The sequence below is a fragment of the Miniopterus schreibersii genome (assembly GCF_964146895.1).
Source record: "Miniopterus schreibersii genome assembly, chromosome: 1".
NCBI classification, from domain to species: domain Eukaryota; kingdom Metazoa; phylum Chordata; class Mammalia; order Chiroptera; family Miniopteridae; genus Miniopterus; species Miniopterus schreibersii.
The window spans coordinates 150,064,474-150,077,463 of record NC_138101.1 but is presented as its reverse complement, the minus strand read 5'-3'; the positions used below and the strand labels follow the sequence as shown (position 1 = coordinate 150,077,463).

At 46.4% G+C, this 12,990-nt stretch overlaps 1 protein-coding gene across 1 annotated transcript in view; it reads right to left on the bottom strand.

The window, feature by feature from the left end:
• The window catches only part of SLC27A2 (solute carrier family 27 member 2), a 45,129-nt gene extending 42,510 nt beyond the window's left edge, over positions 1–2,619 (bottom strand). The window contains exon 1 of the mRNA XM_081152042.1: positions 2,077–2,619. Within this exon, the coding sequence (XP_081008168.1) occupies positions 2,077–2,554 (478 nt within the window). The 5' untranslated portion in view covers positions 2,555–2,619. The remainder of the gene's footprint in view (positions 1–2,076) is intronic.
• Positions 2,620–12,990: the final 10,371 nt, after the last annotated feature.

Sequence of the window (12,990 nt, the reverse complement as noted above, 5' to 3'; positions counted from 1 at the left end):
GCATGCGACTTTGGACTCCGTGTTACCTCCTTTGCAGGGACCAATTCCTGTCAGAGTGTAATTCTGCACGGTGTGCAGCAGTCCCTCAGTGATTTGGAAAAACTGAATGTTTTGCAAAAGTGTGGCCTCTCTCAAAGGTCAGTTTACTGCTAGAGTACATCACGAGCCCACTGGGAAGCCTGGTTCAAGTGTGGGCTGAATGTTGGAATTACACTTTGTTCCCCATGTACAATGACCTAAACATAATGCCCAATGGCAGAGGGCTGTTGCCTGGGTGGAGATGGAGATATCTGGTTGTATTTCTGACCCGAAATTCAGAATCAAACTATTATAGTCGTTGAAACCTAAGCTTCTTTGTCAACAAAGCTCCCAGTCCTTGACCTTCCTCACAGGGGGCCTGGGATACAGTCACGCGCTGCATGACGACCGTTTGGCGAGCGATGAACCACATATCCGATGGTGGTATACTATATAGCCTGGGTGTGTAGTAGGCTGTGCCATCTGGGTTTGCACACATGCACTCTATGAAGTTCACACAATGACAAATCACCTTACAATGCATTTCTCAGCACGTATTCCCGTCATACAATGCTGGGCTGTACTATGTAGTTTAATAGTTTTCAAACCCTCCTGAAGTGGTACAAAGACCACTGCACTAATAACTTCCCTGTGAATCGACTGGTAAAGTAATAGATTTAAGAGAGTCTTCCGGTTACTAAGTCATGAAGTTGTCTCATTTCCCAGGCAACTAGAAACTATTGGGAGTTTTCTTGAAAGGATTGCGTGCCCTCCAAATAACTTCACTGCCTTTAAAACTGCCCCCCCTGTTTTTAAACTTTCATATAACGCCTTTATTTCTTGGGTTTATTTTATGCCCCATGAAACAGATGTGCTCACAAGTGAACAGACATCTCATCTTTCTGTGACACTAGGCGAACTGCTTAGCTCGCCTCAGTTTCCTCAGCTATGAAACGAAGGGGGGAGCAGATGAATGCTTGAGCCCTTCCAGCTCTAATGCTGACAGCCGTGTAGAGGAAGGAGCATGGCCCAGGGAAAGTCATGGGCCTTGAGGCTGGAAAGACGTAGGTTGGCATTTCAAGCCTCATTTCCCTCTCTTCTATAATGGGGTAATGCTACGTTATCTCTCAGGGTAATCAAAGCATCCATCATAGGGCGGAAGGGCATCCCAGAAAGGTGAGGCTCCCGGCTCACCTTTCCTCCGGGTCTTTCAGCCCACACCTGGCTGCCTCCTCTTTACTAACACAGTGAGAAGCAACTGCGGGTTCTTATTCAAGTGGAGAGACAAGCTTTTTGGGAAGGGAAAACCAGCAGCCTGGTGGGTAACAGGTTCTTGGTTGCTTCCTGGCCTGGTCACCAGTGTAGCATGAAGTTACCATTTCAGGTCCTACTGAAATAGGGCAGGAGGTAACAAGGGAACCAGAGGTCACTGTTGCTGTAGATGCAAAAGGGGCCCGGCAGGGCACTGTAGCAGACCCCCAAAGTCTTCTTCTTGGGGACCAGGTAGGGTCACCTCCTCTCTGCAGTGAGAATCCAGGGAAGCTAATAGCACTTGGGAGATGGAAGCAGTGTTGAATACCCTTTCATTGCACAGGAGGAAACCAAGGGTCAGAGTGGGAAAGTGACTTTCCCATGATCACACAGCCATTTAAGCAGCAGAGGTGAGAACAATTTTTTTTGGATCCACTGGTGTTCACAGTCAACACCCTCTGCATTTTAGCCTAGATGTTGTCAGTCTCCGTTAAGGGCTTGGGCCTTGCTTAACTCCCCTGCTCCCAGCTCTGTGACTCAGGGTATAAGGTTTCACTCTCTGGCCTCAGCGGTCTCATCTCTAAAGTCGGATAGTAAACCCTACCTGTTGTAAGGATTGAAAGCAACATTGTATAGCGCATAACACAGTGCCTGGCACGGTCAGCTTCGACAACGGGTGGTTCTAACGACCATTAGCCTTTCAAGGAAGGGTTGACCTCCAGACCCGATTTGAACCCCCCCCTTAACCTACCCCCCTCCAGCCCCTCGGAGGAGCCCGTGCCAGCGCCGCGCAGACCCTGGGCTCACCTGGCGAGGCCAGTAGCACTTTGGCTCCGCAGCACTGGAAAGAGTGCAACAGGGACTTGCCGCGGATGTTGTAGTTGAGGCACGCCATGGCACAGCCCAGCTTGACCAGCCCCAGCCACAGCCACACGTAGGCCGGCTCATTGCCCATGAAAATCGCCACGCAGTCCCCCTGGCGCAGGCCCAGGTGGTCGCGCAGCGCCCGCGCCGCCTGGTTGCTGCGTCGGTCCACCTGCGCGTAGGTGAGCGTCTCGTCGCGGTAGAGCAGGAAGGGCTTGTGCGGGGTCTGGCGCACTTTCTCCAGGAAGACCTGCAGGATGGTGCGCACCGGCCGCCGCCGCCCGTAGCTGCGCGCCCGCCGGACCAAGCCGGCCACCCGCAGGAAGTAGCGGGTGTCCTGGAAGAAGTAGGGGCAGCAGAGATTCAGCAGCAGCGGCAGGAGCAGCAGCCCCGCCAAGGCCGTGTAGATCGCGGGCAGCATGCCGGCGACGGGGCCCTCCGTCCCCGCGGGGGCAGGGGGCGCGCTCCGGGCGTGCAGCGCGGCGGCGGGGGCTCCGGGCGGGCGGGCGGCGGGCGGCGGGCTCCGGGCGGGCGGGCGGCGGGTGGCGGGCGGGCCGGGACGGCGGGGGCCGGGGCTGCCTGCACCGTCGCGGGCTCTCGGTCGAGTGGCGTGCGGGCGGGAGGTTCCCGCGACCTGCGGCCGAGCCCGCCCCCTCGCGGAGCGCCGCCACCTGCGCCCCGGCCCGCCCCCGGGGTCCCGGCGCCGAGGCGCTGGCCGGGACTCGGACCGCCGCGCCCGATCCGGGTGCCGGGGCCAGGTCCGCACCCCCGCGTGGTGACAAGCACTTGACACCTTGGAGCCGCAATTTCCTTATAAAAATGTTGGCGATAAGACACACTTAGCGGATGTTCAGACTGGAGGAGATAATGCCGGCCGAGGGCTGTTACCAGGGCTGCCGGCGAGCGAGTGCCTCGTGGAGACGGCTCAGGGTGATTATCCGTGCAGGGCCTTGGAAATGCCTGCCAGTCCGCTGTGTTCGTAGCGGGTATCAGGTGCACCGCCAAATCGGAATCCCCTCTCTCCTTGCTGGGGGCTTCCAGCCTCGCCTCCCTTTGTTTCTCAGATTTGCCCCCCCCCCCCTTCCCGCTCCAACCCACCCAGCCCCAGCCCAATTGCTGGGATGTCTCCTGAGACAGGATTTCAAGGTAGAGCAAAAGCGCCAGCGATTGTCGTTTCCTGCCCTTCCAGCCCCTGGGCCGCGGGTAAGGGCAGGAGGCTCTAGTTTTAGGGCCCCTCTTGGCCCAGATTTGGGGTGAAGTCAAGCCCCTGCGATATTTTGGTTTGCTTTAATATTTCGTTCTGTTAAGCGATCCCCCTACCCCCTGGTGTGTTGAAGATTCTCAGCTTCTGTGGGCCCAATCAACACACTGACTAGGTGGCTCTGTCAGAGTAGTACAACACAGCAATGAAGGCACTGGCATTTCTCCAACGCCATTTCTTCTCGTTTCCCTTAGTGCTGCTCCTATACAGAGTGAACCCTCCGTGTTTGCTACAGCAGAGGCTCAGTGTATAAGTAAAACAGTGTTTTTCTTTCTTCCTCTCCTGCCTTCTGCATTCATCCATCTTACTCTTTTTATTTTTTTTAATCCTCACTCGAGGATATGTCTTCATGGGTTTTCTAGAGAGAGAGAAAGGGAGAGAGAGAACATCAATGTGAGAGAAACATTGATCTGTTGCCTCCCCTATGCGACCAGACTGGGGACAGAGCCCACAACCTAGGTGTGTGTCCTGACCAGGTATGAAACCCGCACACTTTTGGTGTCCAGGACGATGCTCCAACCAACTGAGCCCCCTGCTGGGGCTCATCCATCTCATCCTTATGACATACAAGTAAGAATGCTTACTCCTGCCAGACACTCTGCTAGGGGCTTCCTGCTTATATTTTTGGAGCTTCACAGTCACCTAAAGGTGGCACTTTCATGCTCATTTGCAGACAGGAAAGGGACCCTTAGAGAGGTGAACTACGATGACTTAGTGATGGACCTGGCCTCTGGTTTTCAACCTGTCTCTGGTCCCGAGCCCATTCTTAGCAACCATGTGACGCTGTCCCCCTATTCTCTAGGATTCTCCGTGTTTTCTTCTTTCTTCAACAATTTTCCTTTTTTTCTTTCACAATCTTCCCCTCTCCCATTTTTTTAGTTTGCTCCCCCCTCCTTTTTTAATTCCTGAGACCTGCTCAAGCAACTATTTCTCTAGCTTTTCCCAACTCTTTCCTGGCAGGTCCAGCTCCCATCTAGTGACTGGTTGCATCATGTCCCTGGGGAGAAGTCGGTGGCCTTCCTTATCTGAGGAGAAGGCCGTCGTGTTCATCTGAGTAGGGCTCAGGACAGAAACCATCCTGGTGGGCATCTCTTCTTTCCTGTTGAAGCTCAGAGCCGGCCTCTGTTTCCATCCCAATGCCACCCAAAAGCCTCCCAGACTCCCCTGGTCTCATCCTTAAACAGCTACACTCGGGAGTACAGTACTAGATTACTACAAATGCTCACTTCTCCCTTATTCTGAGGACCCCTTTAGCCTGTGCCTCAGCAGTTTTTCAGTTGCGAGTAAAATAAAATAAGACTCCAACTGCTTAAGCAGAAATAGGAATGTTAACAGTAATCACAGATTCCAGGGGTAGGAGAGGCTTCAGGGAGCCTTCATCTGTAGGGTAAGTGCTGGGACCTGGACCCAGTTTCCCTTTTAACATTTCTGTGTCACCTCCTCCACTCTCATGTAAGCTCTCCATCATGATCTGAAGATGGGTGCCAACCACTTAAGGTAACATGCTGCCTACATCAAATTCAGACAGAATATAAGAATCTTTTTCTTAGGAGTCCTTGGGTTATGTGCCCATTCTTGGACCAATCTTTGTGGCCTGGGGGAAGAGAAATGCTGATTGCTTTAAGCCAGGACGGGCTTGCCCGTGGAGCTGGGAGTAAAGTCAATCCTTATTGTGAAGTAGAGACAGACTCATGGATACAGAGAACAGACTGACAGCTGTCAGAGGGGAGGGGGTTAAGGGGTGGGTGAAGGGATTAAGCAAAGAAACAAAAACCAAAAAAAAAGAAAGATTCATGGACACAGAAAACAGTATGGTGATTGCCAGAGAGAAGGGACCCAGGGAGGGAGGTAGAAGAAAGTAAAGGATGGATAAATGGTGATGGAAGGAGACTTGACTTGGGGTGGTGAACACACAGTACAGTATACAGATGATGTGTTGTAGAATTGTACAGCTGAAACCTATATAATTTTATTAACCAATGCCACCCCAATAAATTCAATTAAAAATCTCATATTGTGGAAAATTTCAGGGTATTATTTAAAAGGTATGGGGAGGGGAAGGAGAGAAGAAACACATTTAATGTTTGTTATCTCTCTCTGAACTCATTTTCCCAATGATTCTAGCATTGAGCCTGGGGTCTATGTTGTACTCCACCATCAGGCTGATAGTCTTCTTGGAAATATTACTATCCTCTTATATCTCCACTGCTCAGTTATCTTCAGTGGCTCCCCATTGCTTTCCATCCCCTTTCACTCATGGCATCTGTAAACATTTGTTGTATTTGTAGAGCGTACTAGAATACCTGGGGAATAGAGCCTGAGCTGGACCGCAGGCTCCGGCTCCCTTGAGGAGGGAGGGGATCAGGAGCTTAGCACATTGGTTACCCATTCTAGGAACATCTTCTGGGAAGCTCTGGTTTATTGAAGTTCAAACCTTATTTCCTGGTTCTTCTGAATCTGACTCGAACTTCACTGCACTCAATGCACTCAATGAACAAGTATTTTTTGAGTTTTTACTATGAGTAGAATATCATCAGGCACTAAATATTTTGAAATGAACCAAAACTTAATTCCAACTACTATTTTTCAAGAACACTTTGTTTTAGCAAGTCTGGTATACACCCTCCAAAAAATGCCCTACACATTCCTCTCTCTATGGTTTTGTTCTTGCCTCTTTCCATCCCTCTAAATCCCAGCTCTCCTTTCAGGCAGTGGTTCATAGATGTCTGGATTTCTCAGTCCAGTAGCATCAAAACAAAGTTAGGAACCCAAAATAACATACCAACTTCATAATTTTTTAAGTAAAAACAGCCCCCTTCAAACAATCAGAGTCTTTTTTTATTATTTCATAAAAGAGTAACATTTTTAGTACCAAAAAGAAAAGTATAACTGAATCATCCTCTTAAAATAATGAAAAAGGTTGATTTTATGTTATGTATATTTTACACAAAAATTTACAAAAAAAAAGGAAAAAATACACGCAAAAAGGAAAGTACAGTCCTTTTCAAGAAAGGATAAAGAAGACAACATTACACCGACATATAAAAAAGATAGAACTTGAAATATTTTTGAATGCAGGAAAAATACATTGTTTGGCTTATTATATCACACAGTAATTGTTTACATGCAAGTTTGTGCATTCAGAAATACAAATTTAACAGTGAAGCATGATATAGATCCAAATTGTAGGCTTTGATATAACTTAGGCTTGTTTCAGCACTGAGACCTCAAACATGGAACTTCTCCACCCCCTTACCCTGATTGAAGCCACCTGATCCCCACTGCTCCCATGCCCCACATCCACTACGCCCGCTTGTTACCTCTGTTAAATCTAGTCCCCTCATGGCCACTCACTTCAGTGTGGCCTCCTAGACTCCCCATTTTCCTTAAACTTTCTACCCAGAGTGCTAGACTACATCAAGTGCCAGCTCTCTTCTCTCCTATTCTGAGGCATTCAGGAGGAGTTCAAGGCACAGATATGATTAGTGAGGGTACAAGTTGACACCTGCTAGCCTTGGTCAGGACTTCACTGCTGCTTCACCCCGACTCATCCATCTCTTCTGATATCTTAGAGGGGGCCTCCTAGGGGAAGTTCCCAACTCCTTTCAAAGCTCCCAATCCCAACATTAAATGCTCTTTCAAAGTAGGTAGTTTGCCTCCACTTTAAGGAGATGAAGTAGCCCACTGGTTCTGACACTTTATGGGCATCAAAATTACCTGGAGAATACGTTAAAACACAGCTTGTTAAGTCCCTCTTCAGAAGTTCTGATTCAAAAAGTCCTGGATGGGACCAAGAATTCACATTTCTAAGAAGTTACCAGGTATGCTGATGCTGCTGGTCCAGGGGTACACTTTGAGAACCACTAATTTAGCAGTTTGGTTTCCAAACTGCTCAGCAGGGCCCTAGGACTTCTGAAGAGCTGCCAAGGAGAATTAATTGTAGAGCATGGGAAAGGGGCTTTGGCACTGTACATCAGCTCCAATGAGAGCACCTCTATGTTCCTCTGTTTTACATATTCATCTTCCATGTAGACCTCACATGAAAAGAAGTGTTTTAAAAACCTTTTTTTAAGAAATCCTTTATCTCATGCAGATCTATCCCTCATACTGAAGTTACAAACTCACCATGATACCGAACTCAGGTTTGGCTGTCTGCTGCTTCGAAAGCCAGTATGTGAGAGACAGGTGCTGGTGCAAGGAAAGATGGTTTATTTAAGTGCCAGTTACCTGAGAAGATGGTGGAGTCTTAACGTCTCAGTGCAGGCAGGGGTTTGTTTTTTTTAATCCTCACCTGAGGATATGTTTAAATTAATTTTTAGAGAGAGAGAGAGGGAGAGAGTAAGAGAGAGAAACATCAATGTGAGAGAGAAACATCAATCAGTTGCCTCCCGCACCAGTCCCAACTGGGGGTCAAACCTGCAATCTAGTTATGTGCCCTGACCAGGAATCAAACCAGCAAACTTTGGTGTACAGGACCATGCTCCAACCAGCTGATTCACCCGGCCAGGGCAGCAGGGGTTTTTATTAGGAGGGAGAGGGAAAGCAGGACAAAGAAATCAGGGGGAGGGGGTTTGAAAGTTCTCTACATGTAAGTCAGCACAGTCCATTCTGATGATTATCTTGAAACAGGTCAGGCAGAGATCTGGTTTTTATGGCTGAAAGTCAGCAAGTCTGGAACTGGAATGTCTGGTGGCTGGATTAGCCTACCCTGAAACTAGTTTCTGGATATCTTTCACAAATATGCCACTTATCTGTGGGTCACATATTAGTTAACAGTCCATCTTTTACAAAAACACTTTTAACAGAAAGAATATTAGAAGGATAGAGGGGTGGGTTGCAACCACACAGCTGGGCTCTTGATTGTTTCATGTGTGGGGGCTAGAAAAATTTTAATACTTTTCCTCCCACCTTCTAAATTCTTCTGGCTAGGCTAATAACCAAATTAACAGAGACAGATTAACAGGAGACAGATTAACAAAGACAGAGACAGATTAACAGGAGAAAATCAAAGTTTAATACATGTGTTACAGTAGGTAGCTAGATATTAGGAAGAAAGCAATGAAAATCAGACACTTAACCTATTTGCTTCACCAGGAAGTGACAGCTTCATCCTACACCCCCACCCCAGGGGATCATAGCATTGCCCCTCCAAGGGGATTAACATCTCTCCATTCTCTTCTCTGGTATCAGATTTTGAGGGGAGTAGGGGGAGGTAAACACATGAGCAACAGAAGTAAAAATGGAACTAATACCATTGTAATTTAGCCTAGTTATGAATAACTGGAAAGGAGCTAAGGGAAAGCCAAATTATATAGGCATGTTATTTGTGCAGTTTTGTTAGAAAGTTGAAGTTTAACACTCCCCAGGTATGATCTGTTCCCCGAGGATTGCTGTGGGAAGGGACTGGACAGGGGAAAAATAGACTCATGCCCAGTAAAGTTTGGGTGAAACAGGGAGGGTACTTGTCTGTCAGTCACACCTGGGAACAGGCCATTGGCCAGGGTAAGGGTGGCCACAGCGAGCACGGGGAGATTTGAGATACATAAGCTCCTAAACAAAGGAGTTTGCTCTCTTGCTCGAGCTTGAGTCCTGGCCTTCTGGACTCTCATGCTCTGCTTTCACCCACATGGCTCACAGCCATGTGGACCCCACACAATGGGCTAATGTACTGCAATAAGCCTGATACTGTATTGGACCCAGCTCCACCGTGGAATGGAAACTCTGGACACTGGCTTTGCTTCTAGCTCTGCTGACTCCCCAGCCTCACATCTTTCAGGACTGGATTAAGGGAAATGGGACTTTAGAAATCCAAGGATATAACTCCATGCAAATAAAGCTTTTGACCACATCTCATTCTCCTGTGGGAGTCTCCAGAAATGCTTATTCCAGTGGTACCCTAAGAACCCCATTCCCACTCACAGTGGGGAAAGACCATCCACACATTTCTTGATAGCAGCACAGGGGGATGTGTTTGACCATAGAGGCCTGTCAGTCTAACCTGGGAAAGGGATCATTGGTCAGGGAGTGGACCCATCAGAAGACTGTGAAAATTTGGGTAGTTGATTAGTTATTTTGAAAAAGCTCCTGGTTAAAACCCCAGGGGAACAAAGATCATGTGTATGTGTGTGTGTGTGTGTGTGTGTGTGTGTATTCTCCCCCCCATCTGATAATGCACTTGCCTTTATTCATTCCGCTCTCTCTCACCCTTTTGTTCTCACTCTCTCACCTGGGAAGAAGCTACCACATGGGTCTAGCAGCTACTGTGACCTGTAGCAGGCTGTGTGGGCTCCAAAGGATTAAGCTAATATAAAGCAGAAACTCTGGACACTGGCCTTGATGATGACAAGATTAGACTTTTTTCATGGTGGGATGGACCAAAATGGGACATTGGAAACCCAGGGGTAGCCTTCCTGAATAAATCATCTTGCTACACCACAATCTCCTGTGTGCAGATCCTTGGAATGCTTTCCTTGTGATCTCATGGAAGAGCTTGTTTCCACCAGCAACACATTTGCATGGGGAATTCACATAGGCATGATAAATCCATGAAAATTCCAGAGTGAGGCAACATTGAATATATAAGACATATTGGACAAAGGACTAGGGGGGTAATGGGGGATTAGTTCAGAAGTGAGAATGGGAGATTTACAGGTAGTTCAGGAAGATCAGAACACAAATGGCAGGCAAATCCTTGCTAGGCGACCCAGAAACAATGGGACACAGGGTATCTTGTTTACCATACTTAATTCGAAGTAGGCTAAAGTGATACCCGAAGATCTCCCTCCTGAAGCAGGTTTCTGTCTGAATCTCTTGAGCAGGAAACAAGGGGGGAGGGGAGGCAATGGGAAGAAGGGTCAAAGGTTCTTTCTGAGTCTTGTTTCTTAATAAACAGTTTAAAGTCAATATTCCAAAAAGCAACTTCAGGGTGGCAGGATTTTGGTCCCTTCACGTAAATGCTTTTCATTTTTCACCTCGTGTTTTTTTTTGGTTTTGTTTTGTTTTTTGTATAATGCAAAAGTAATTTAAATTCAATTTTCTCTTACATGGTTCTGACAAATCAGTTTTGTCTGAATAAAAAATTGTTGCCCTGTTGGCACAAAGCCCCAGGTTTGAAAGAAGTTTCCAGTGAATGATTGACCAAACATTTTCTATTCTGGGAGCATCGATGACAGAGAAAGAGAAAAAGAAAATGGGTGGATACTGTTAAGAATGGCCCTTTGTCTGTATTATCATTTCAATGCTGCAAAATAGATCTATGCCAATAAGTATAATAATAGTAAGAACTAATACATTTCCCTCTTTCTCTCACTCTACTCACTGAGCACTTATTTTGTGCTATGTGCTCTTCTAAGTGCTTGATATGGACTCACTTTTATGTAGGTGTGTTCCCATATATCATAAGAACACACCTTCAAATTTTGAAGACAACCATTCGGCATTAGCTAGAACAATATTGTGCAAGCTCTTAATAGACCCTTCTAAGCATTTCATTAGTCAGGAGTTAATGGTGCTGGGAAAATCTAGTAATAAAAGTAAACAATGGTTATTGGTTGTTATAGATTAATCAAAGAATATATAAAGCAGAGCATATAAATTTTGGATTTAATCACCACTGTTTGGAAATGTTCTATGTCCTTTCAGGGAAGATGAACGAGCATTGAGAGAAAACTCACATTTTTTTTCTTCTCTCATGAATGACACTTCTTTTCATTTAAGATGAGTGTCTCACTGGTAATTCTCTTCTTTCCTGTTAGCAGGCTTGTACAGAATAACACAGCCATAATCAAATGGATATAATTGGTTCTTTCACATTTGCTCTCCTGTATAACACAGGTTAAATTTTAGGTCCCTGACAACTCTGAATATACTAAAAACCATTGAATAGTATACTTTAATTTTTAAAAAATATATCTTTTGATTTCAGAGAGAGGAAGAGAGAGAGAGATAGAAACATCAATGATGAGAGAGTCATTGATCGGCTGCCTCCTGCAAGCCCCAGATTGGGGATCGAGCCCGCAACACGGGCATGTGCCCTGACCGGAAATCGAACCCCGAAGACCTGGATCCTAGGTCGATGCTCAACCTCTGAGGCACACCCAGCCAGGCTCAATAGTATACTTTAAATAGGTGAATTGTATTGCATGTGAATTATATCACAATAAAACAAACAAACAGAAAATGGGTGGTAAGAATAGTGGGGGAGAAAGTAGGGAGAAAAAGCCTTAAGAAAGCCTTTATTCCACGTTCAGTAAAATTTCCACTAGATGGCAGTAACACCCCAGGAATAAGGTTCCTAGGCGGTCTGGAAAAGGGCTAAAGGTGCTTGGAAGGAGCTATGGAGCATGTTCTGCCGAGTGCAGAAATCTTTTAAATAGATTTACTCTTCAGATCATACTAATTTAACTTTAAAAATCAATTCTTAATCCTGTTTATCTCACAGTAATCTAATATTATACTGAGAACAAAAGAAACTTTCATTCTGAATCAATCTCTAGATGGGGCTCGAATCAGACAGAATGCTGTGAACAGCAAATATTAAAAATAATTTTAAGATTGAGTAAAATGTATTTTTAAACCTATGGTTAAAGTTTCTTTCCTATAAGTATCTTAAACTTGTTATTCTTAGTTCAACTTAGTTTGATCATGATTCTAAAAACAAGTAAAACAAATAGACAAAATTCAAAAGTAAACTAAATAGCAAGACTCATGCTAAATCAGATTAGGAACTGGCAGCTTTCTTTAGGAATTATAGAGGTAAATATCATACCCCCAATAAAGTCAGCAGATCTTGCAGAAATTACTATTTAGTGCCAGTCACAGCCTTTCATGGCTCTGTTGGGCTAGAGGAACTACGTAGCTTCCATTTGCAGGGTGATCCCATCAGCTAGGCAGCTCTACAATCAGTCTTACTGCCAAAAGCCACATATCCGAGAGCTTGGAAAGAGGCCTGGGACCTGTAAGCCAGGGGCCAAGCTGCAGGGTTCCTCTACTCTTCATCCTGGATTTTCCTGCTTCCCACTTTCTAGCTGGATGATGAGATCCGCACATGGATTCTGACAGCACTGGGCTGAGCTGGGGCCTGGGGGATCCTAATTTGAGGAAGTGAAAATACAATCCCCAGAACTGACTTAACAAGATCAAGCAAAATATTCACTAGTGTAATACTGTCATCAGAGAAATGCATGGATGGCCTTTCTCCGTTGCTAGGGGGAGTGGGGTTCTCGGGGTACAGCGGGAATAAGCATTTCCAGAGGCCCCCAACAGGAGGGTGAGATGTGGTAGAAAGCTTTATTTGCATGGAATTACATCTCTGCCTTTGCCAAGTCCCATTTCCCTTAAACCAGTCCTAGAAGATGTGCAGCTGGGGATTCAGCAGGGCTAGAAGCAAAGCCTGTGCCCAGAAGTCTCCGCTCCATGGAGGTGGGTCTGTGGTAGCATTAGGCTAGCTGCATGCAGTCCATTAGTCCTTTGTGTGTGGGGTCCACATGGCCATGAGCCTTGTGGTTGAATGCAGAGCATGAGAATCCCTCAGGCCAGGAGTCAAGTTCGAGTAAGACCGAGAACTCCTTTGTTTAGGAGCTTATGTGTCTCAAATC